The 26,091-nt window shown below is 40.3% G+C and overlaps 1 protein-coding gene across 7 annotated transcripts in view; it reads left to right on the top strand.

Moving 5' to 3' along the window:
* SDK1 (sidekick cell adhesion molecule 1) overlaps positions 1-26,091 on the top strand; it is a 566,813-nt gene that overhangs the window by 200,617 nt on the left and 340,105 nt on the right. For all 7 annotated transcript variants that reach the window (XM_080980906.1, XM_080980905.1, XM_080980909.1 and 4 more), the window contains exon 6: positions 23,950-24,083. In XM_080980906.1, coding sequence (XP_080837032.1) covers positions 23,950-24,083 — 134 coding nt within the window. The remainder of the gene's footprint in view (positions 1-23,949; positions 24,084-26,091) is intronic.

Below are 26,091 nucleotides of genomic sequence, written 5' to 3'. Positions count from 1 at the left end.
TCAAACTTTCCTTATTAATTTAACACTTGCATGGGCTTTCCTTTAACATGCTGTAGTGTATGTCTTACTGTCAACTTCTTCCCCACAGAATATCCCCAATGATGGCTCCTTAGTGCTTTGGGGGCTATAATGTTCCAAGAGATGTGCAAGAATCCTTTGCCATCCATTATTCTCTGGCTCTCTTACTGCAGTTGTTAGCTCTAATCAGAAGTAATAGTCCTTTTGGGGAAAAGTTTGCACAGGCATCATTTTTTCCTTACATAAGAGTTTAGTCTCCCATAGCATCACTATAGTTCAATTGAAAGAGGCAAGCATTTCAAAACTTACCAGGTGGAATTTGCTGAACAATTGAATTATTAATAAACTTTAATTTAACATTATATTAATGGCCTTAGATTATAGCAAAGTTATAAATTCTACTGTTATTTAGATCTTAAATTTAGATCTTAAATTGTATCACACTCTTGTGTTTTTTTGTGTTATTTTGCTGCTGCTAAATATTTGTTTAGGCTAAAATCCTGTATACCAGGTGTTCTCAATGTTTCTGCCTCTAGGGATCACTTGAAATAGTCACAAAGTGGTGGCAGATGGAGGCAGAGTTTGGCACAATCAGCTGGCAGTTATTTTGTTGATACCATTAATGACATCTCTTTCCACTAATATCTGACCCATCTTTGGAAATTGCTAAATTTCTTTGCTGCAACATTTTCCTTGTGACAAGGAGTTCCTTAGCTCAGCTTTCCTCAAGTGAAGTAAAATTGTTTTGAAGGTTTTGTGACCCTGCCTTCTCATTTCTGGAACACCTCCTCTGTTTCTTCAATGAAGCTGATATCCCCAGTACCAGGTGTTCCCCTGTTGCCTGTAATATTGTCTCCCTCCCACTCAGGATTTAGTTTAAAGTCTCTTAGCAAACACATTCTTGTCGACCGTTGTGAGGTGCAACCTATCTCTTGCCAGAATTTCTTCCTCAATGAAGCAGAGACCATGGTCCAAGAAGTCAAACCTTTCCTGATGACACCATCTGCACAGTCAGTAGTTTGTTTCCAGTATTTCCATCTCTCTTCCTAGGGCAAGGAGTGATTAAAAGACCATCTGTGCCCCAAGGCCTTTTGCCTCGCTGTCCAGGGTCTCACAGCCCTTTTGCTATATGGTGAAGGCTGGGGCTGGCAGTATCTTGTGTACCCACATGGATCAGAAGGATGGGGTTTTGGCCAGTGAGCTTTATAAAACTTGGCAACTTCTCTGTTACACCCTGAATCTTTGCACCTGGAAGACAGCACAGCTCCCGGGACATCCTGTTACTTCCATACACTGCTGACTCTGTCCTCCTCAGTAGAGAGTCACCTACCACTACCACTCGTGTCCTCCTCCTCTGACAAGTGGCAGGAATCATTCTGTACACTGTCCTTTCCACAGCTATCTTCCATAGGTCGTCTAGTCCAACCTTCTAGAGATCTGCAGTGCACAGGTGATTGAGTAAATTGTTGAAGTGCACTTATCATTAGTAAGTTTCTCCTAAGGTTCAGCCAAAATCTGTGCTCCTGTAACTTCAGCCCAGTACATTCCCTTGGGGATTTGAATGTCCTTCCTCCTCTTCCTCGTCAGTCTTCTCTTCGCCAGACTAAATACCCATTTGCTTCAACCTTTGCTCAAAAGAGTTGCTTTCCATGCTCTTTACAATCTTTATCTTCCTCTGAACCCATTCCACCTTGTCAACCTACTTCCTCACCACTGCAGAATAAAGTGGCGCTATTACTTCCTTTGTCTTGGAGCAAACATTCTACTAACACAGACTAAAATCTCTCTAGCCTTTTTTGTAGTTGCAACACAGTGCTGGCTCATGTTCAGCTAGAGATGATCTAGGTCTGTTTCACGTGCACTTTTGCCAGGCCAGTGTCGCCCATCCTGTGTATTATTTTATATTATTCTTTAAAGCAGAACTTTGCATTTGTCCCTTTTGTTAGCTTCCATCCAGTTTCCCATTCTGTCAAGGTCATTTTGAATTCTACAGAAGGAAAGACACACAGTTTAAAGCTGGTAGCGTCTCACAGCTTGAAATTGCCATTGGCAGCTAATACCATGTTTGCCTCTTTCAGCTGGATGTATTAAATCTACACAGTCTGTGCTGTTGATAAAATGCTGACTCTTTTACTGGAAAAAAATAGGAGAATACATTCATATCTCTCCCCCCCCCCATACTGTTCATACAGACTTGGAAATAAAGACCAATAATGAAAACTACAAAGCTTATCTTATTTGCCTGGGAAATGCCAGGTACCACTTAAAGGTAGATGCAGTGTAAGTCTTTGAGTATTCAGAGCTTTGCTAAAATTGCCTAATTTCCCTTGTGAAACAAGTTTGAATGCAATCTTTTTAGCAGCTCACGTGAGAGCACAGGAAACTTAATTTGAAGGGCTTTCTCTTGTGAATGCTGAAAACAGGACAGCCACATTTCCTATGGTACTCTGAAGAATGTAAATATTCCTCTTGATAGCAGCTTACACTTCTTGCTTTGATTTTTAGACATTTTATTAAAAGTTGTAGATGCTTGTACAACAACACAAAATCATTGTGAGTTCTACGAAGATTGAATGGGGAGCCGCACAAGAGAACTGTTCAATATACAGTGGTACCTCAGGTTACAGACGTTTCAGGTTACAGACTCTGCTAACCCAGAAATAGTACCTCGGGTTAAGAACTTTACTTCAGGATGAGAACAGAAATCGCGCAGCGGCAGCGGGAGGCCCCATTAGCTAAAGTGGTACCTCAGGTTAAGAACAGTTTCAGGTTAAGAATGGACCTCCAGAACGAATTAAGTTCTTAACCTGAGGTACCACTGTAAATGAGTTAGCAATAGTAGAAGGCAAGGGTGGGATTGTTGAGGGTTTCAATGATGACCTGGAGGAGGGGACCCTAAACCTTTACCCTTGAGTGTTTGCAGCTGAGGGGTACTAGTGTGATGAATGGCAAGCAGGGCCTGATATGGGCCAGTGGTGCCAATGGACCATACCAACTTGGAGCACACTAGCCATTTAAGAACATATTCCCAAAGGCAGCAACCTTTTCTCAAAAGAGAATAGCTCCATCTGCTTTTGGTTGCCCTTTTCTGAAACATTTCCAACTATTCTGAACATCCCAACGCACCAAGCATAGTATTGCATGGAAACCCCATTGGCTTATCTCATACATGAAGTGATTTGTGCTCATGAAGGAAATTAACCCCTTCCTCCATGTCCGGTTCCTCCAACACACCTTTAATTTTGTTCATGAGATAGGCTTTAACACAGGTAGACACATACCATTTAACATTTGATTAAACTATACCACATTTCCTTATTCATGGTCTCACACCACTGCTTAACCAATTTGGGTGGCATATCTTCAGTCTCTTTAAAACTATTTGCTGTACACATGGCCCATGCTGTAACTACATGATCTGCGTACCGTTTGGGAGGTATCCCTTTTGTAATGTGTTCAGACCATCTGGGAATGAATTCTGGTTCATGTTCAGGATCATCCTCTTCTAAAGCAGACTGGGAGAAAATGGTCTCACTAGGTCTTTTTGATTGTCTGCTACTGTGTTTAGACACAGTAACACATGTTGATTCACGCTTTGCACAAGAGCTACAGCGCATGTACTGTGCACATATGCATAAACCTGGTATTTTTGAAATCACTTTAAAATTTGCATGCCCAAATATTCTATGATACAAGTGTATACATTCCGTGTGTGTGTATATATGTGTATTTGATATCCTGGTCTGCACATCTGTGGCAGTTCCAGACACTTTAGGAATATTCAAAACATACATAGAATCTTTTAAACATCACATAGTACACAACACTCCTTCTGCCGTGAATATTTTACATTCCCCACCAGTAAACTTGACTCCATATCCTTTCTCTGTCAACTTAGCTACAGATAGCAGGTTACTATCTAGTTTTGATACAAATAGTGCTTTTACAGGCCCCCCAAAAAACATTCCAAATGAACTGACCCTTCAGCTTCAATTTGCAGTTTCATACTGTAAGCAATAGATACCGCCTCCCTTTTAGTCTTAAACATGGACAGAAACACATTCTTATCAAAACACATGTGTTGCAATGCCCCACTGCCTATAATCCACTCTTGGCTGCTATTGCTTACTTTTGTAATCGTTGCCTGCTTACGCATTGTCTGCTGAAACTGCTTCCTCTTTGAAACGCCTTCAGCTTGTGTCTTTTGCCCCTGCCCCTTCTTCAGTTCTGGACAGTTGTGTTTCAAATGTGTCTCTGACCCATAATTGAAGCATCTTCAGACATGAAGAGTTCTAGAATCTGGCTCCCTGTCACGCTTCCTATAGATTCTGGCTATGTCCTGCAGAAAGAAATGTCTTTCCAATTCTGTCTTCTCTCCCACTCCACAAGCAGTCTGCTGGTCACAAATTCCACAGACAGTTCATCCTCTGGCATGGCTTCAATTGTCCTGGTGGTCCCATCCCATTGATGACAGAATGTTATAGCACTTTGCTATAAATTCCATTCCCCACGGCTCACTTCACTGAAGAGACCTACAATCCTTTGAAGATGCAATGACAGAGAATCTCCAGGAATTAGGCTTGCCCTGTGTAATTTCCATGTCAAATATACTTTGCTGCCAGCTGTTGCACAGAGGTAAAAGTTTTGCAAAGCTATCCACATTGCCTTGGCATTGCTTGAGCCTCTAATTATTAACAATTGACTGTCTTCCATTCGCAGTGCAATTGTGGCTTGCACTTTCTCATCTTTTAGAGTCCAGTTGTCTACATAACATTTTGTCTTCCAGCTTCTGACCTCTGATAGCTTATAGCTAGGCTCTGGTAGCTGGGTTGCTGGGCCCATGACTTCAGAAGATTCTAACAGACTGATTTCAACTGATGCCAATCAGAGCATCACATGGCTTCCCTTCCTCATGGTTACTGCACGGGAGTAGCAACCACTAACCATTTACTCCAGCTCATTTGCTACTGCTAATAATAGGAGATATCTCTGTGTCCTTAAGAGGCAAGGTTATAGCATGGACAACTGTTGCATGCATTAGCAAGGTTGTAAAGCACATGCTGTGCTCTGTAGAAGTTCGCTTCCTTATATCTGTGGCATTGATGGTGTCAGCATGCATGCACCATTGCTTCTCAAGTATCGAATTGGTTCTGCTCAGCTGTGTGAGCTAACAGCTAATCAAGATGTTTATTTTACAGTGTTTGCATTTAGCATATTGCTTTATCAAAAGTGTCATTGGGCCAGTACAGACATAAGGCTGCCAATTGTTTAACCAACTGGTTAAGCAATCAAGAGCAGACTGCAGGATTATTCCCACCCTCTCCCCTCTGGAATGGGAATTCCCACTGTCGGCCTTAGCTGCAACTGAGTGTTATAATAGCAGCAATGTTAACTGAGGTTAACATATAATAAATGCTTCAACAATTTATGCCCTTGTTTAGCAACTTATTTTTTTTAATTGGACACCATATTTTCAGCTGAGCAAAGGCTGAAGGGCTCTGCCCACTCATCCACCATAACCAATGCACAGAATATCTCACTCAGCTTTTTCACTCTTATTTCTTTCTGTACTGGAGTGAGCAGTGGAAGGTCCTGCCTTCTTTTGTTGGCCATGCTGCAGGAGAGGATGAGTAACAAGCCTCAGAGAGAAAGTGGATGGGGGGTGGGACATAATGAATGGAAGGCTCTGCAAAAGCCGCTCTTGAAGTTCGTAGTAGCTCACCATTAGAAGGAAAATGCTAAGCCTTTTAAAAATTCCTCTCCCACCTCCCAAAATCTCAAAGCCACACACTCTTCCAGAGCAACAACAGACACAATGTGAATCTTTTTCTTTAATAAATAGCTATTTATTTTACTTAATCATTTTGCATTGGGGGATTGGGAGGAGAAATGGTGGATGGCTTGTGTATGTGTTGGAACAAACTCTGCAATAATCATTTCCCTGCATTCACCCATTAAGGCTGCAGCCAGTGCTGGGTGAATCAGGTCAGGTTGGTCAGAGCCATAGGCAATTCTAGAGTGTTTTCCATAATATTTTCAGGAAAAGTGTGTTGCTCTGCTTCAAACATGCATTTCCCTAGCTTAATATTAAAATGTTCTAGAAGGCAGAATGGAAGAAAATGCTGGTGCTTTTGTTATTTGCTTTTCTGTGAGTTTGTCAATGAAAAGTTTGGGCTTCATGCCTTTTTGGATGTCACTCTGACTGACTTCACATGCTTCCCAAATTTCTGAAAGATATTCTCTCTACTCTCAGAAATAAGAGGCTAAGTGTGATTATTCACTGGTGTGATGCACTCTGCATACAAGCAGGGATTATTACTTCACATTTTCAGGACTGAGCCATGCATTGCAAATATTTTCTGTTATGCTCTTGCTCAAGTGAAGCAATCATTTTTTTTTTGTTTTTAGGTTGGGATACTTTGTTCTTTTTAATTTAAAGAAAAAATGTTTTGAATAATGAAAAATTAAATTGATTTTTTGAGGAGGAGGACTGCATGCATTTTAAAGGTTTTTGTGTATTTGTTTAGGTTTTTTGGTAATGGATGTATCAGTGTAATTGATGCATTAATTTAAAAAACTTATGTCATGTGGTATGGCTTAATTTCTATCTAAGAGCTATTGTGTGAACCTTGCCTGAAAATCATACTTTGACCTTCTTACATGGAATACCTTCCCCTGTCCATTAATCATAATCATAGAATCGTAGAGTTGGAAGGGACCTGGAGGGTCATCTAGTCCAATCCCCTCCAGTGCAGGAATCTCAACTAAAACATCCATGACAGATGGCCATCCAACCTCTGCTTAAAAACCTCCAATGAAGGAGAGTCCACAAGCTCTTGAGGGACTTCATTCAAACAGATCTTACCATCAGAAAGTTCATCCTGAGGTTTATCTTCTTTGTTGTAACTTGAATCCATTGGATTGACTCCTACCCTCCAGAGCAAGAGAAAACAAGCTTGCTTCATCTACCATATGACATCTCTTTAGATATTTGAAGATGGCTGCCATATCTCCTCTCATTCTTCTCTTTTCCAGGCTAAACATACCCAGCTCCCTCAACCATTCCTCATATGGCTTGGTTTCCAGATGTGCAGAGAATAACTGATGTGAGCAGACAATTGCACTCTGCACATACGTAATGGCTCACTTTTCTAAATAAGTCCTATTGTGATGAAAAGAAAAAAAATTAAAAATGGCAGCTCTACCAAGTCAAAATTTTACTAGTTGCTGGTGGTGGTAGGCTACATGCTTTGCAGAAGATTCTTGGTTCCTTTCCTGGCATTTCTAGATAGGGCTCAAAATGTCCCCTGCCTCTGACTCTGGAGAATAATAGCCAAATGTGTTTACAATGTGCCAACCTCCAGATGTTGTTTTATTATAGCGCTCATCAATGAAAGGCAGCATCACTAATGGTCAGTGAGGATTGGAACTGGAGTTCAATTACAACTGGAGATCACCATCTTGGCTAGGGTTGCCATATTTCAAAAAGTGAAATATTCCAAATGGCTGGTCAAAGAGCCCTTTGTCTGAATCTTGAATCATGCAGGAATACGTAATAGAACATTTGGAGGTCAGTGCCTGGTGCCTGATGGCACTAAGAAGATAACAAATTTAGCAGAGAATGGCACAATTTTATTGAATATATATCAAAGAACACTGTAAAAGGTTAAAAACATTAGCAGGATTTGCATAACACTTGTAATTTAAAACAACAAAGGATAAAAATGAAGTAGAACAAATTGGGATAAATTAATTAAATGCAGTTAAAAGAGGAAGAACTTTGGAAGCCAAGGGTGGGGGGAGGGAAGTCCTGGGGTTCAGGGAACCCCATAAAGGTACAGATTTGATTGGTTGTTTTGTGTGTGTGTGTGTGTGTGTGTGTGTGGAGGTCAGTGACTGACTGGGAAGCTCCTGGGAGCTGTGTTTGGCCCCCACACTTCCAGTTCCTTATTTAGAGCTTAATTTTTCCCTTTTACTCATGACTTGTGCTGCTTTCCTGATGGACTGGACAAATCTTGTCACCAAGTATCACATAGGGGAAATCCAGAAGTGCTCCCTAATTTAAATTGATTGTCTCATTTGGGTGGGTAGCATTCTCCCCCACTCCAGCCTTAGCTCAGTTCTGGGAGTGATCATGTAGATATTGTTGCCCAGCTTTTAATTATGCCATCAAGGAAAAAAAAATTAAGAAGGTAATAGATATGTTACTATCTTGCTTAAATAAAATTTAATTGAATACCCCCCCATCCATACTAATGGCAGGAATAATAAAATTAAGCTTTTGACACTGACAAAGTTTAGTTAAGAAGCAAAATATATTTATTTGGTTATTTTTAACTGGAAATCAATTCCCCTGTTTAAGTTGATATCCCTGCAGCGAAGCGATAAGGACATTTTTAATGTTTCCCAGCATCTGCCTGTACATTTTAGTGTGTTGCAGGATTAGTGGATAGCTGATGCTGCTGTTACATAAATGTGAGCAAGTAAAGTGAGATCCTCATTACAGAGTGAAGTGGATAATATGAATCAGTAACTGAGGGTGATGGAACTGTATATACTGTCCATTAACTCAGTAATAGCGCCTCGTCTTCTCCAGACGAGAGGATTCACAGGCACCAGCATTTTGCTGTGTTGCACAAGCAAATCCCCAAAGCCTCAGCAGCAGAAATGTCTGCAAGTTGAGAGATAAATATGTGAAGACATATGCAGTGAAGACTATGTTGGAATTACAGGCATTCAGCTCTTGGCATGGCTATTATCAAAGTCCCAGGCAAGGTGAGGAGCATCAGCATTCTGCTCACAGCTCCAGAAAAGGAAGACGCATTGGTAACTCACGGGCAAAGCTCACGCAGGCAAATGTAGTCTAGATTTAAACCTGAAGGAAGTTTAAGCATATGTCTTATATTTCCCCAGTACTGAATGTCTAGATTAATGTGGGACAAAGTATGTCATCTAGTTACCAGAGTTTAGTGTTATGTTTTGACTGTGGAGTGGACTCTGTAGTTTCCATGAGATAGTCCCATTAGCTTTTACCACAAAATAATCAAGCCCAGGCAGAGCACTTTGACTAATTTTTGAAGTCTTTGCTTCCTAAGGAGCAAACATTTTGTTTAGAAAGGGGACAGAGAGGAAGCAGTGGATCATTATTAAGACAGTGTCCTTCCTCAAGTGCTTTCCTTTATTTTATAGCAGTTCTTGCTCTTCAGTTATATGTGTGTTAAGAATGTCTCTTTCTCATGAATATGTTGAATATGAATATATGCAGGAAATATGTTGTTTGACTGTGTACTTTTAAGTTTTCTGATTCACAAGGGCCTCTGAAGAAAAACGTTCTTTACAGAAAGTATACTATTGGGACCCAGGATTCCCCATAATAGTCAGGATTGGCAAACCTCTTTCAATCCTACATCATTGCACACATCTTGAAATGGAGATGAGGGTTTATGTAAGTCAGGTGGAGGGATTAACAGGAAATGGATGAGCCAACAGCATTCTCCCCATCTCCTAACAATTCTTAGGAGATCAGGGACATTACATTTGCACTGGGACATTTATTCATGTAAGCCGTGTAGGGACTTTCACCGATGCTGCTGTGGGTTGGCTCAAGATATAGGAACAGACTTATTTAATCAAGGATAAGCAATATTGAATCCTGCATCATTCAGTCTGGACACTGAGGTCCAGCGCCGAGAGCCTTCTGGCAGTTCCCTCACTGTGAGAAGTGAAGCTACAGGGAACTAGGCAGTAGCGCCCGCCCTGTGGAACGCCCTCCCATCAGATGTCAAGGAAATAAATGACTATCTGACTTTTAGAAGACATCTGAAGGCAGCCCTGTTCAGGGAAATTTTTAATGTTTGACGTTTTATCCTGTTTTTAGTATTCTGTTGGGAGTTGCCCAGAGTGGCTGGAGACACCCAGCCAGATGAGTGGGGTATAAATAATAATAATAATAATAATAATAATAATAATAATAATAATAATTATTACTACTACTACTACTACTACTCTATTATTATTTGGGCTTTGCATTGTGAAGTGAGATCTGCAGTGAATTTTGCCATAAGTTATCCTTAATGAGCAACGAAATAGCTAACTAGGGCTGTGTCCACACTAAGACATTCATGCATTTGTGGGTCATTGTTTCTGTCTGTGCCTTTGTGTGCCTTCATTCATACTTTATCCATAGTTGTCAACTTTTCCCTTTTCTTGCGAGGAATCTTATTCAGAATAAGGGAATTTCCCTTAAAAAAAGGGAAGCTTTGACAGCTATGACTTTATCCATACTTGCAATGCTTACAAAATTTATTTTTGTGTTTACCGTCCACACCAGTGTGACATACTTGATGGAATGTATTTGGAGTTGAAGTCAGTATGTTAAGTCTTAAAATTTAATTTATTTAGCTGCACTTTCACTTAGGGGTGATGTCCCATTACCCAGTCATATTCAGAATTGGCCATTATTTAAGTCCATTTCTCTCAGTTGGTCAACCCTGAGTCTGACTAACATTGGATATGAATCTGGGTGTCTATATCTATATGTTTAAGATACATTAATGTGTTTGTGTTAAGGGTTGTATTCAAGGCATACTGGATTGATTGACAAACTTCAAAATAACATAAATAAAAGAAGATTTTGGGGAAGACGCTCTTACTCAGTGAGAAAGATAAATATGCCCATTACAGTATGTGCCTATACTTCATGCAAAGTGTGAATTCAGGGGACGTGAATATTGTGATATGCAACATACTCCAATACAAAGGGTTGTTGGGAAACTGCTGTTTAAAACTGAAATACCCGCCCACCCACTGTGTGTAATTCAAGTGCTATTAAAGGAATTGAAAATGAGCAGGAAAGTAGCAGTTGTCTTTTCCCCGCAGTCATAACAGAATGTCTGACAGGCGCACAAAAAGGCATTAGGCAGAAGTAGGGGAAATTAAGCCATAATACTAATAAGACTAATACTTAGACTTGAGATAATTACTCCCCATCCCCTGTTTTCAAGTTATTTGCAAACTTTTAACTGTTTAATGACTGGGACATTTGTTTGGTTGTAAGTTGCTTTGGGTTGCCCTAATAAATAAATAAATACTTCTAAAATAATTCCTAATAGGGTGAAACTAGTTATGATGCTCAAGACCTGTGAACAGGATCTCCCTTTCTCTATTTTCTTTCTTTCTAATAATAAGCACCAAAGGCCCAGTATGTGAGGCTACAATGTTGGTGGCAGAGGGGCTAATCCTTTTTCCATGGCACCATTTTCCCAGTTAAAACAACCATGTCCCAAATGCTCTGCTTTCTATTGCATGTAAAACATGCAATTGCCATTTGGGCCCCTATATGTTCCCCTCAGCATGGCAACTAGGAGGTTGGGGAGGATGAATTTAGAGAAATGGCATGGTGGAAACAGGTAACCCTTGTTTCCCAAGCCCTTCAGCCCAGATTTGATTCCCCAGCTGCTATTCAGGGTGTGTTTTTTTTTAATGTGTGAAATCCTGATCATGAAGTTTCCTTGAGCACTGTTTTGCAATTGGTGGAAAACTGTTGTGTGTTCTAATTTTTGTATTAACATTTTAATTGTGTAGGTTTTCTAAACCATCCTGGGAATATAACTGGAGGGTGACATAAAAATACAATAAACTGAATCACAAGAGAGGCATTTGATCCTATAGCAAAGGCAATAAACATGTTGTTAAAAATGAGAAACATTAAAAATATGCCAATAAAACATTATAAATGTTTATGTTAAGACATCTTCTGTCTTCTTGTTTTCTCTGTGTACCGCATCAAGGAGGAGAACCTCCACGATATATAAATCTTCCTGTGTTGGAGAGATAATACACTTAAACCACTGTCCTGTCATTGATAAGCACTAGATCCAGATTTGTAAGGGTAAGCAGCACCAGTGTTTTCTTCTACAGTGTTAGAATCTAGGAATATTCTTCCTAGGCCATATCCAAAATAACTCATCTTGGGAGAAATACAAAATCTGGTTTGGGATCAGAAGATTCTTTGTGGTTTCTTAGCACAGACCTCTTTCAGTTAGGAAGCCAGAAAGACTCAAACAAGAAAGGCTGATTGCAAAATCATTTTGCCCTTGTTTTGTGTGGATCAGAGGAAGGGCATACATATTCCTCTCTCCCTCAAGAGAACATCACTTGATTTTTTAAAAAAGCCCTTTGACTCAAACTGAATGGGAAGACTAATAAAACATTGCATTGTGTTTTGGGCTTTTCCATAGAAACAAAATGTGTCCTGGTCTAGTGCCACCAGCATAATCATATGTCATGCCTCCACCTCTGAATACAGGGTGGTGAACCATATATTTGCTTCAGCAGGATGGTAATTGTTCTCTTGTTTGTAACTGATTCAAGGGGGTATAGGAAAGAACTTTGGCCGCAAAATTACTGAACAGAGCACAAGAGGTTTTAAGGTTTGGGGTGGTTTTTTTCATCTATGGGCTGAAGGACCACCTGGCAATATCTCAACTGTTTCCCTGATCCTCCAGTCTCATTTGAATAACGTCTATTGCAAACAGCTCTCATTGTATTCTTATTTTCCTTTTGAAAGGGGGAAGCTCTCATGAAGAAGAGTGGTGAAATGTGCTAGGCCTGATAGATAAGAGAGTGGAAATTCTCTTGGTACTGTCCTGAAGTCTCCTCAGAGAAGGAACATTGGAAGCAGGACCCCTCCAAAGAGCCCTTGGAGGTGGACATCCCTACCAGAAGATTAGAGGTCCCCATACCAGCTGGCTTGGTTCCTGGCAGGCTCCCAGATTTTCCCTCACCTCTAGAGCAGAGGACATGGTGAGCCATGCAGGAGCTTCAGAGCCTACTGCCAAAGTGCCCAGCTACCTGGGTCAATGCCTGGGTGAGAGCCAGGAAGTGATATAGCATCCCAGTCTGAACTGCTTCATTGCAGAAGCAACAACTTTCTTCCAAGCTCCAGTCATTAGTGTTCCTGAGCTGAGGAAATTGGCTTCTCCTGAAAATGTCCCCCGCTCAGTGGAGTGTGCAGCAGAAACAGCTCACCAAGTGGGGTGCCTCTACTATGCTCTCTTCCCAGCAGGTGGGTTACTGTTGCTTACCAGGAGGGAGAAGTTGGTGCTGTGCAAACTCATTGGAAGGAGTTCTGCATTGGCTCTGCTGGGACATTTGCATCTCACTGACTTTCCTGTCACCTCACCTCTGCTAGTACGTAAGAGTGACTCACCTACCAGGAAGAAAGCATAGTGAGTCTGCCCCACCTGGTGTGTTGACTTCTCAGTATTCTAAAGCAGGAATATCCAAGCTTTCTTATTTACTTTGGGCCACTTATTCTCCAATGTGTTGCCCAGATCACAAACTACTTTCATACTGTCGACATTAACAAATGAAGACCATCACTTATGACTTGAAAACATTAGATTTATGACTGAACTTTGGAAAGACTTTTCAATCGTAGATGTGAATCAAATTTGGTAGAGGAGCCTCATGCTGTCAGCTGGCAATCCTTGCTTTGAAGGATCTGCTGTTGAATTTATAATCAAGCAAGGAATCGGTCAATACTACATTAGTTCAAACTAAATGCAAGTCAAAGGTGTGGTAAAAGATTAGAGCTCATGGTTCTAAAACAACTATGGTTATGATTATGATCATTATTATTGCATGTTTATTTATACCCCGTCTTTTCTCCTGACAGGCCTGAAGGCAGTTTACAGGGGGAAAACCAAGAATTGCTAAAAACACAGAAAAATCCATCATTAAAATATAATTAAACATTGATAGAATTAAAACTATATACATATATCAAATCTGATTCAAACATACCAATAATTCCAATAAAAACAGCACGACACCAGCCCTTTAATTAAAAGTAGTCAATTCCAAAAAAGCCTGCTAGAACAAGAAAGCAGGTCTTTTTACACACGATGGCATGCTTCACTTTTTCGAGCCATTAGGACTACAGAGCCTTGAAACAGTGTATGTCAGAACATGTAGCTCAAAGATAACGGATTCACTTTAGCAACAGCGGTGTGGCTGAATATGGGGATAGAAGCAGCTGTGGGACAGCAAGGTTGGCAGTGCTAAAGCTTTTCTCAATTTATGGACTAAAACTGTTGCTCTGTCATTAAAAATTCATCTCTGTCACTGTCACCTCATTCACCATCTGCTCACCAGGTTACCCTATGACAAAGGGGTGGTGCATTTCATTACTAATTTGCTTTTTGTTCAGCGCAGTATTTTCAAGTGGGCCTGCCACTGGAACAGCGAGGGGGGGGACCATCAATCACATCCTCAGAGGGCTTAATAAAGCTTTTGACTACTTCCATAGCATAGCATGCTCTGGTGGTGCTATAATATATCTGAAAGCTAGGTGCTATTTTAATAACATGCGAGATAACGGCGAAAATGTCTGTGCCAACAAAGAACGCCATTGCATAGTGAGACAATGAATGATTGTATTTATTTGTATTTGAAAACTGGTCATCAGCCTTCCAAATGCAAATCAGCTCCGTGCCCACCATTAGTACAGACAGTTCCCTTTGCAGACCAGTCATGTGGAAATCTGGATTGTGTAGAAATACTCCTTTTTAATTAAGTAATTTTACCATTCTGCTTTCCAATGACTGCTAGCTCTGTCTACAGAAATTGCCAGACTGGGGAGTTCAACAGGCGGAGGAGTTAAATGAGCTGAATATAAGGTGATATATTAAATAGAATCAATATTGAATATATTGATAGAGCCTGTTTGGCCCCCTAGTGTACACCAGAGTGATGACGCAAGCTAGGAGGCGGCTCTGCTGCTGAATGGGGCTCATCGACACTTCCGTTTGCCCTGCCCCTCCCCCCCAGGATTAACCTGCATTTAGCGCTGAATCAGAACCAAGGGCAATTGAGTGTCCTGCAAATTGTCGTTTGTTCTGATTTAGCACTAAAGAGATGGTTTCCCGGGGGGCAAATGGTGGGGCAAAGGCAAAATCGCTGAGACCCATGGTTTCTAGGCACTGAACTGTAGCATTTTGGACACACTATGGGATCCTGTTCAGCAAAAGATGGCTATTCTGAAACAATCACTTTTCATGATAAGTAAGAGAAAAAGTGACATTAAAGGTGATGGTTTTTTTTTAATCAATCACTTCTTAACAAACCAACAAACAGGGGGGAGTCCACTAATTATTCACTTTGACCATAGCTATATAACTCCTGGATTTCAAGAACATCTGCATCCCCCTTTTCGGAAACAAAATTAAGCCTCCCCTCTTCTGTTGTTTGAGAGAGATCTGGTCACAGACAGAAGTTGTAGAACCCGATTCATGTCCTAAAACAGAGCTACAATCGTCTGTGTTTATATTTGCAAAATCTTAATACATTCTGGGTTATGCCTAGCATATGTTAATGTCTTAAGGTACAAGACATAGCACCCTGGTTGAAGGCAAGCAGGTCTGGGTCTGTTCAGTGCCTGGATTAAGACTATACATATAATGTTCTTCCTGGGATAAAGTGGTCAGACATTACTTTTTGATTTTTTTAGTGCAAACTGGCCCTATAATTGTGTTCTTTAATAAGTGACACCTGCCCAAGTTTACTATGTCTACTTCAAGACCAGGTATTATTTATTATTTTGCCATGTCATGTCCAGATAACTCATCTCTTATTTTCATTTTCTCTCTCCCTGTTTTTGGATTATGCTATAAAAGGGTCAATAATTCCTCGTCAATGTCTTTTCCACTAAGGCTGAGGTATAGATTTGAAAATAAGCCCTGTTCTTGTTTTGCACTGATGGATGAATGTCAAATAGTAGCATTGTTGCAAACAACTCTCTAGGTTGACAGTCCCGGTGGAAAAGGGCTGTCATGACAATTTGAGTTCATAATGGATGAGTGCGTGTTTCAGGAAATTTAGAGCAGTCCCATGGTGGGTTCTGAAGGTGAAGATGGAAAATGACAGGACAATCCAGCCAAAGTTAAGCATTATAAAGTCCTCTTGATTTCAGTGGGCATCCCATTGGCATCAGTGAAAAATAAAAATACTTGACTTTTTCTGGATTTTAGCCTATTTTTTAAACTCGGCAAATAGTGGAACAGCAATTAGAAGTATCTCAGCCTGGACTCTTTAAGAAGATGAACATGTGTTTCACTATATCACTGATATTCATAATTACCTGGTTCAGCTAATAATTCATAATTTTGCTTCATAATTACCTGAGGTCACCAAGCTTAATTGTGTAATGAATTTATCATATTTTGCCTAGGAAGTTCTTCTCTGGCTTCATATGTAACATTACACTTCTGCTGATTCTGTTAGTAAGACTGCTTTGCAGGTCTAGGCACAGAATTTATCAAATATTTGATGAGTGAAACATTTGATTTCTGTGATCAACATAATGAGACTCCATGACAATGAAGCTTGGTACCTTCCCTCTGTTTGAGTCACTTCTATTGATTTGATTATTGCAAACATTTTATGTGGTTCTTGTCTCCAATCCAGATTTAAGTATTCCCCTTAATATTTGTTTTGGCAGGGGGTGGGTGGTTCAGTTTCGAAGTGGCTCTCAGCAGTGGCTGTAGCTGTGAGCTACAATTTCCAGGGGACTATGCAACACCCTAATCACACATATCCCACCCTTCCATGCCAAGAGAGAATTCTCAGAAAATAAATGAGTCTTTTGATGAGTGGGGGGCAGGGAGATAGTTTATAATTACTATGCCAGTTCTGAATTAAATAGAGAGTTTGCACATCACTGGGTCCAGTTTTATACATGCAGTGTGAGACACCTGCTTTGAAAGGACTTGAAAACCATATCTTAGTATCTTCAAGCATGTGCAAAATGAAAATCTGTGTACAGTTGGGTGTTTTGTAGACATTCAAACATGAAAGGCCTTTGCTGAATCAGAAGCTGAGCTACAGTTTTAAACGCAAGTGAATTAAAACATTAAAACTCACTTTGTTAGAGAGGGATGCTGGACAGCAGAACCACACGACTTTTCAAGTGGTAGCTAACCTGTGTGGTAGGCTCTTTCTAGATTGGATCTCATGTATCATGTACAAATAGAAGCATTTAGAAAAAGATCAAGCATTTTCTTATTCAAGTGAGAAGCTGAGGCAGTTACCTGGAGAAGAAAATGTTATCTTGCTATTATTATTATTATTATTATTATTATTATTATTATTTAAAGTGGCTATCTCTATACATCATGGTACATCATTCTGCTCTGTGGATATGGACTGGTCTGGAAATGAGTATACCTCAAAACCAGACAAACCTAGTTTCCACAAAGAGTATGCCATTTGCGTTGTGGTTGCTCAAACAGTTGTGGGATTGGCGAGTATTAATTTTTCAGTAGCAGTCATTTGCCAATGAGCTGGCATCAGGGACATTTCTTTGTTTGCCTGTTGTCATGAATGCTGGGACCTTCTGGGACCTTCACTTGCCTTGGGGTTTGGTCTGTTGGGCCACACTCTGTGAATGGAGGAGTTAGCTAGGGGCACTCTCAGTTTCTTTGCGTAGCCAGGGACTTCAGTAATCATGTAAAAATCTGCCTTCCAAAATAGTTTGCCTGCTATTACTGATCTTCTCCTGAAATAGCACTTGATAAGCTTCTTCTAACGGTTCCCTAGAATGTATTTAAAAACAAGTGCTTTGTGAAAGTTAGTGTGGCACAAAGCCAAGAAGAGGAGTGAGCACCCTGCTGCCCTCCAGATGTTGGTCTAGAACTCTCACCCTCTCTGACCATTGGCTATAATGGGCTGATGGGAGTTGGAGTCCAACAACATCTGGACCGGTTCTCCACCCCAGCCTCAAATATTGAGCATACATTTGTACGTTTCCTTTTCTTTGTTAAAAGCAATGAAACTGCAATTAATAATTACAAAAGAATGACTAGCATATTTTTTTCTGACAGGCTCATGTCAGAAAGACTTTGCCAGAGGATGGCAATCCTACAGGGAATCCCTGAGTGATTACATTGTTATTGCCCTGTAATCTCCTCATTTCTTCCTAGACTCGCTGTTTCTGAGTCGCTTAAGTTCTTGCGTAGAAGGATCAGCTCCAGTTAGATGTGATCCAAACTGAAGTTTTTATAAGGCACATAGATCCCTCTCCCCCCCCCCCCGGCATTTAATATTGCACAAAAAGCAGCTTGATGTTTGTATTAGCTGTGTGGCAGCTCTGTAAAGGGAGCTTTATCTAGGCCTTTTGACAAAATAGAATGCACTTTGGCTCCTAAACAGATGGCTGTGTTGTAAGTATAGACCAAATCAGGTTTTGCCGTGGCTTGGATTTTATTCTGTTATGATACAGTAATCTGGCATTATCTGTTTATCATGCAATCTAGTCACTATAAAGCTAGCAAATATTTAACTCTCCAGGAGTTGGTGTCTTGGATGAAAAGGGGGAGAAATCAACAAAAATGAAGCCCTGAACTCCCTCTTCTTCAATAATTGAGGTGCAGGGAAGAATCCTCTGACTTTTCTCCTTCAGCATCCATATAAGACCATTGATGGTTGCAGTGGGGAGGAATGATCTTCTTAAGATCCATAAATGGAAAAATCTTGCCTTGTTTTACATATAACCCCTGTAAAGCCTAACCCTGGCCATCTTCCTGATAAATAACGCAATTTTTTCTCTCTCTTAGTAAGCATCTTGAGTTTGGGGAAATTAGGGAGTTTATATGGTGGTGTTTAAAATGACTGTTCCCCCCATAGTGTTCCTTCACTGCTGCTTTATCCAAACTTCTGCTGTTTAAAGCCACCACTTTTCTTCTCTCAGTGTGGAAACTGTAGCACACAGAGACTCCCCCCCCCCCAGGGGGGCCTTTCTTCAACCGCACAGCAAGTAATTTACTACAGACATGAGTTCCTGTCTTTTTCTTCCTGCTTGCTCTTCCTTCTCACACATCTGCCTCAAGGGCTGAAAATGCATCATTGATGCCCCATGCAGGCTATTAATCTATATTTTGCTTATCACTGTTTCAACTGGGCAGAATTAACTGCTCTAGGTAGACAGGTGCCTTGCACCCCCCCCCCTCGGTGTTTAACATAGTGACTTTTTCAATAATGTATGTGGGGCCAGGTTACCATCTGGCAGGAAGCAGACATTATTCTCCCTATGATGGCTGCTGTTTTCTTTTTCCTCTTGACCTTTCATTTGATTCCAGAGGCTTATGTTTCAGATTATCCTTGGAGAATTAGTTAACCTTCATCTTTGTTAACCTGGAGAGTCAAGGTGGTGATATACATTTGCATGTTAATCTTCCATTAGGCATGTTTACGTATTTCTCAAAATTCAACAGTGCATCATACTGTACTCTATTCTTTCTCTGTGCCAATTGTAAAATATTGACAGATTAAAGCCATTATGCCATTTTTGTCTACCTTAAAAAGTTTAACAAGCTAAGCATCCTGGAATCAGACTTTAGGCTAGAAACCCAAGGCACTGGGATAAGTAAAAAATAACAACACTGAAGATGGAAACTGTTTTTCCTCAAGCTTTATGGCCTTCCCTCCACCCCCCAGAAACAGAAACTTCACATTTGAAAGTAAAGTTTACTTTTTCAAAGCACTTTCATTTTCATGTGGAAAATAGGAGCCTCCATCCAGAGTGCTGTTCTTGGCTACAATCCCACACCAATTTATTTAGAAGTAAGTTCAAAAATCTATATTGAACTTTGAGTAGGATTGTGTTGTTAGGCAAAGCTTTGGACTGAATAGCAAACTTAGTATCTCATCAAATTGCGTTTCACAAAATACTTATGAAATTCTACTAAGTTTAAGAAACAAAACACTACAGTACAGGGCATACAGTTGGTTGTGAGATCCTTTGGAATGCAACTGGAACTAGAACTATCACCCATGGAGTCTAATGGGGATGCTCGCTTAAGTCTCCCCTATCATATTAAATATAGTTACAGTATTACCTGTTCTCAAAATTACAAGATACTATTGTTCTCAGTGTGTGCAGATTTGTTAAGACTTGCAATTTCACATTCCAGTTTTGAGTGCACTAAGTAATTGAAGAAACTTTCTTCCATCTTAAATTAAGTAATCTCCATTACTGATTTCCACAAATCATTTCTTCATGTAAGATAATCACCCCAAGGCAATACCATAAATTACTTTTATCTAAATATTATCCTGATTTACGCTACAACCCTATACACACTTAGCTGGGAGTAAGTCCTAATGAACTCAGTAGGGATTTAAGCCATACTAGATGTATGATATACGTACATACATACTAGACGCGGGAGGCGCTGTGGTTTAAACCATCGAACCTAGGACTTGCCAATCAGAAGGTTGGCAGTTCAAATCCCCGCGATGGGGTAAGCTCCCGTTGCTTTGTCCCAGCTCTTGCCAACCTAGCAGTTCGAAAGCATGTTGAGTGCAAGTAGATAAATACAGTAGGTACCGCTCCAGCAGGAAGGTAAACAGCATTTCCGTGAGCTGCTCTGGCTTAGCCAGAAGCAGCTTAGACATGCTGGCCACATGACCTGGAAAAATAGTCTGCGGACAAACGTCGGCTCCCTCAGTCAGTAAAGCGAGATGAGCGCTGCAATCCCAGAGTCATTCATGACTGGACTTAACTGTCAGGGGTCCTTTAACTTTACCTTTTTAGGTGTATGCGTAATATGAAGCAGGTCTACTGTAATATCTTGATTTTCCTTAACTGGGGCGGGGTGGGGTGTCAATACTTTCTGTGAAGGCAAGGAAAAGGTGGATCTCTTCACTCCATCCCTGAGACTGGATTGGATCAGCCACCTTTCATGTCTAGGAGCCATTAAAAAAAAAATCCCCACTGGTGCCAACATGCTTAGAATTACTCTTTCTGTGGAAGGGCAAATAGATAATTTGTATTTGAATATATTGTATTTAATTTAACTGTGTTCAAATTAAAGGTTTCCCAGTTGGAAACCCCACTCCAGTTGAAACATTCTCTGTCTTACTTTCCTGTCTTCCATATATGTAGTGCAGACCCCTTAAAATGAGGGCTTATTAGGTAGAATCATAGAACTGTAGAGATGGAAGGTACCCCAAAGGTCATCTAGTCAAACCCCCTGAAATGCAGGAATCTTTGAAGTAATGGATCTTGTCCAACAATATAGTCCCTGTCAACTTTTACCTTAATTGCAGTCCCAGCACTCCATTTTCTTTTTTAAAAAATCCTTCCTAACCACCCGCTTTCAGAGCTTATCCACTCTTCTTGTTCTGCTCCTTTCCCTGGGGGGAAACCGCAATCGGACAAAAAAGCACTTTGGGTTTTCTCCGGATTGACATTTGCTCTGATTTAGCACTAAAGAGTGGGTCTTCCCTGTGGAAGGAGTGGAGCAAGGGTAAGCTGCTTGGCCCCTTGCTTTCTAGGCACAGGGCAAGCGGACGTGTGAGCAAGCCCTCTGTGTGGGAGCTTCGCTTATTCCAAAGTCTTTTCTGGGCCACCAATAAGTCACCTTTTGCTGATGCTAACATTGTCCCACTGCCCTCCTTGGCACCTCCTTACCAAAGCCTCGTCACCACCAACCGCTTAGTTCCTCTCCATCATTCCATGCAAGCAGAGTTATACCTGCCTGTCTGAGAACATGACATAGGTCTTGGAGATCTGAGAGGGGAGTTATCAATATGGGCACATAGGCCCCAAGTTACTAAATACCACTAAGATTGTGCACATTTATTAAGACTTATAATGGAATGTTCCCTCCGAGTAGCAGCAGGAGCCACTTGAGTGCTCTCTTGTGCCTTCTCCAAGTGCTGCTGCCGCCGCTGAACAGGTTGCAGTAGCATTAGCACTATATATGAATGTACTCAAGAGATGAATGCAATCAAGAGATGTACTGGAGAGATGGTTACTACAGCACAGACCATTGCAGCCTCTGAGAGATTGGTTACAACTTAAAGGTAGCATCATTTCTCCCAGAAGTCAAGATAACAAACACAAATCATGCATCGTCCCCATTCTTCCCCTCTGTGGCCTCTGCTTTTTGAAGAAGCGTGCTGGAAAACTCTTTGACAATGATTTGTCCATCAATTGTTATAGATTTTAATTTAAAACTGGAGGTTGATTGCTGAGTAAATGTGGAAAGTCTAGTGTTGCAGGCAAGTGGACGTAAAAGGCTAGAGCAATTTTACAAGGACTGGTTTATAGAAGCATTTCTTACAAGAAAGGGCAAATTTATACTAGACTTTGCTGATTCCTCTGAGAAGATGCCATGCTAAGGGCCCACCCACACTGCCGTTTATCTCATTATTTCAAGTGATTTCAAGTCATGGGTCTGAAAAGTTTTATTGTTGTTACTATTAGTATTATTTGCCCCATCACTTTCCCTAGGAAAAACTATTGTTTACTGCTAAATCAGAACAAACATCAATTGGGTTTTCTGTGGATGGAAGTTTGTTCTGATTCAGCAGTAGACTGGGGAATCTAGATTTGGGGAAAGTGGCAGGACAGAAACAAACAAATGACCCTCTCGTACCCATGACTTGAAATCACGTGAAATCACAGGACAAACAAAAGTGTGGATGGGCTCTAACGTAGGAGGTGGTACAATTACAGCTGTCAAAAGCAGCTTTGCTCTTCCTTTTCTCTATAACCTCTTCGAGCTAAGCATGTTAATTAGCTATTTGCTGCAGCTCTTGGTATATGAAGCTTCATAGGCCATACATTTGTATCTCCTGAAATTCTGATGACTTTGATCTGTCTCCACACATTCTAACTTCCCCAGAAATGGACATTAGCATTCTCTTAACAGTGACATTTCATAAGGTTACCTCTGCTGTAAGTATTTTGCAAGAGGAGTTTGATTGCAGACTGCAAAATTTAAATTTGAGTAATTAAGGACAGTACTCAATTAGGTACTCTGGCACAACAAATTCACTTTAAAAGCAACAATAGTCTTTTTGCAGTTAGGAAAGTGATGAGGAAATTGACGGAAAGACATATCACTCCCATGCAATCAAAAATCAGGATGATTGTTCATTGTTGTATAATCTTCCTGGAAGAAAATCAGAACAAGTGCTCAACAAACAGTGAATATCATATAACCTTAAAATAGGATTTGGACAAGCAAATAAGGATGAATGCTTAAGAAGCAGGTCTGTCTGAAGAAGCAATAGGGTAGCTCTTCCTGTATTGCTGCTGTTGTTGTCTTTGCAATGAAATAGTATTTACTGGGATGACTGGAGTCAATTGTTTGAATTAAATATTACAGGTTGGTGGTGTCACTAAGAGTCAAACTGCCCAAGATGCAGAAGATCTTTGTTTGCATTTGCCAACATTTAAATACAAAAATCTTTGCCACTGGTGCTCAGGGAGCGGATAACTTTACCTCTGTGCTGTTTTCTTGATCTAAATCATGTCTCTTCCACTCCCACCTGCTATTAGATCCATAGGGATGGAACTTAGATTTAGAAAACAGCAGAAGGAAAAGATTAAACCACCTATTGCACAGCATATCTACTTCAAAATCAGAACCCTAGAAGCTGCTTAAAGGTAAAAATACAACCTTTATCTGAATACAGATCTCCAGTGCTTCATGCAGTTTGCTTTAGGTGCTCCTTTTAATCTTTCTATAGCTAGAGTGCAAAGAATTGCAGAACTATGTGTACACTGGGTTGTGTTTTTCAAGCAGCTGCCTTTCATGCTGAATGATGAATTGCTTTTAAAATCAAGGTGAGTTTCAAAAGCAGTTTCTGATATAGCATGGGGTTAAAATAAATATATTCAAAAACCCCACTGTGTATAAGCCAGTCATTGCCCATTCCTGAGTGTTCTAGATTCTGGCCTCTGTCAAATTAAAAATCATAAAAAATCTAAAGAAAGAGAGATCAATGAACTTCAATGATTTCCAGGCAGTTTGAGAGGGATTTCTTCTGCAAGCCTGCCAGATTTGAGAGATATATTTTGCAACTTTAGTCTTCTTGTCCTAATTTAACAAACCCTGTTTTGCCTTTTCCTCCAAATAGAACCATCACACTAGAGAATCAGTTGGTCATTCTTGCGACATCAGCAGCGGATGCTGGGTGCTACTATGTCCAGGCAGTCAATGAAAAAAACGGAGAGAATAAGACAAGCCCATTTATTTACCTGAGTGTGACAGGTGAGTACTGATTTTGAAAAATGTATTCTGAAAAGGATGACATGTGTTCCATGGAGAGACATTTCCCCCCCACAAAAAAACAGCTTTAGCAGCAATTTTGGAGGTAGCAGTATTACCTACAAAAAGCAAGACCCTGGAAGGAATTGAGCCTTTCTTTGATTAGCAGATTCTAAGTGTGCATTAAGCAAAGAAGAGTCAGTCTCAGGGTTTAAACCTGTCACTTTCCTTGCAGAAATTCATACAAAAAAAGCCACACATTTGGGTGCCCTTTTGAATGAAAACTCTTTAATCAATCAGTATTTTTTAAGGCTGGACTTTTGCATTCTTTTCTTTTGTGTGCATTGAAAAGCTTATGCTATTAGTATTTTTCTATGATGACTTCTTAACTGAAGTGATGACCACATCACACACACCCAGCGCATACATTCAATATCACTCACTTGAAGCATCTAGATGTGGCTTTTATCATAATTTGTGCCCCAAAGGAAGCATTTGCAATGTGTTGTGGGTTTTCCATGGGAAAGGAACAGGGCAAGGGGGAAATCACTCAGATCCATGCGTGGAAAATGTGGGTCAAGCAGAAAACCCCTTGGACCTGTGCTTCCTTGTCATGGGGTAAGCGGAAGTATGGATGAGCCCTAATATGCTGATGATTGAGGATGCTACTGCACTATGGTATACTTGCCTCCTAGCAGATCCTTGGGTCCTTTAAACCAGTGCAGTTTCATTTTAAACCTTACCTACAGGAAACATAGTGGGTCTGTGTGATTAGAGGTTTGTGCAAACTATGGCTCAGATAATGAGATAATGGGCATCCTGCTGTATGATCTGAATTAGAACATGTGAAGGTGTGATAGCCAAAAAATTTCTAGGCAGGGAATCATCCTTGTTATATTCACAGATTCCAAAAGATGATGGATCGAAACAGGCATTTTGTGCCAGTTTTATGTTGTTCAGATGTTGTGAAGCAAGTAAGGCAAAATGAAATTGGTTTCCTTATTAATGGGTTAATATAGGTTTTAAAAGGTGTGTTATAGTGTTAGTATAGTGGATACTTTTCTCCTTTTTTAAAAGTACCTTGTACAAGTGAAACTATTCTTCAAAGATCACCAAAATGAAAGGGTTGCATTAAACAGTTTGTATCACAAAAGAAAAAGAATAGCTTTGAAGGGGTGTTTTTAAATACCTGTTCTAAACAGAAGTCTGTTTATGTTTTCTCTTCGTGAGTTGAGTTACTGGTATTTTGCTGCTCTTGATTTCATACCATTTCAGATCAACTGCTTCTGTGGTTGGTTTATATCACACACACATTCTGTATTTTTTATGTCCAGCATCTACTGTTGATTCTTTCTTTTTAGAAAAAAATGATTAATACATATAATTTAAAAGGTAAAATGCTTGCTTTTTGGTGACCAAAGCATCTACTTGCCTAAGGTCTATTTTCTAAAAATGAATTGTTGAGCAGTCCAGTGATAATCGAGAGCAGTTAGTTAAATATGCAAGTGTTTTGCTAAAGAAACGACAGATTGAACTAGGCCTGCTGGTCAGCCGCATAAGAAATGCAGGGTTGCCATGGAAAAAACAATGCCAAGCAGAGCTTATTGGGACCTTGGGAGTGGCATAAGTGTCATGATCCAGCTGTTCTGTGAGATGGGAGTGAGGTGTAGACTTCTCCACACATTTTAGAATTGTCTATCTTCACGGATTCTATATAGCTATTTCTGGTTGATGTGCTTTTTAAATGGCTTAGGATTTGCAAGCCATGCTCATATTTTGGATGCAGAACTGAAGTTAGTTTCATACTAACTTATGCCGCTGCTCCTGTCACTGCTTATACCAACCTCCTCATGCCAAAAGGTTGCCATACGCAATTTCCCAGACATAGTTGGTAATCGGCCATCGGAAACAGTGTCCAGGCAGATATCACTTAAATGTCAGGGGAAAACCAGATAGATGGCAACCCCTGTGAGCAGTGTCATTTTTGGCAATATCCCTTAACAATAGCTCA

Source organism: Podarcis pityusensis (assembly GCF_964106645.2).
Source record: "Podarcis pityusensis genome assembly, chromosome: 14".
NCBI classification, from domain to species: domain Eukaryota; kingdom Metazoa; phylum Chordata; class Lepidosauria; order Squamata; family Lacertidae; genus Podarcis; species Podarcis pityusensis.
This window is presented reverse-complemented; position numbering and strand designations above follow the sequence as displayed.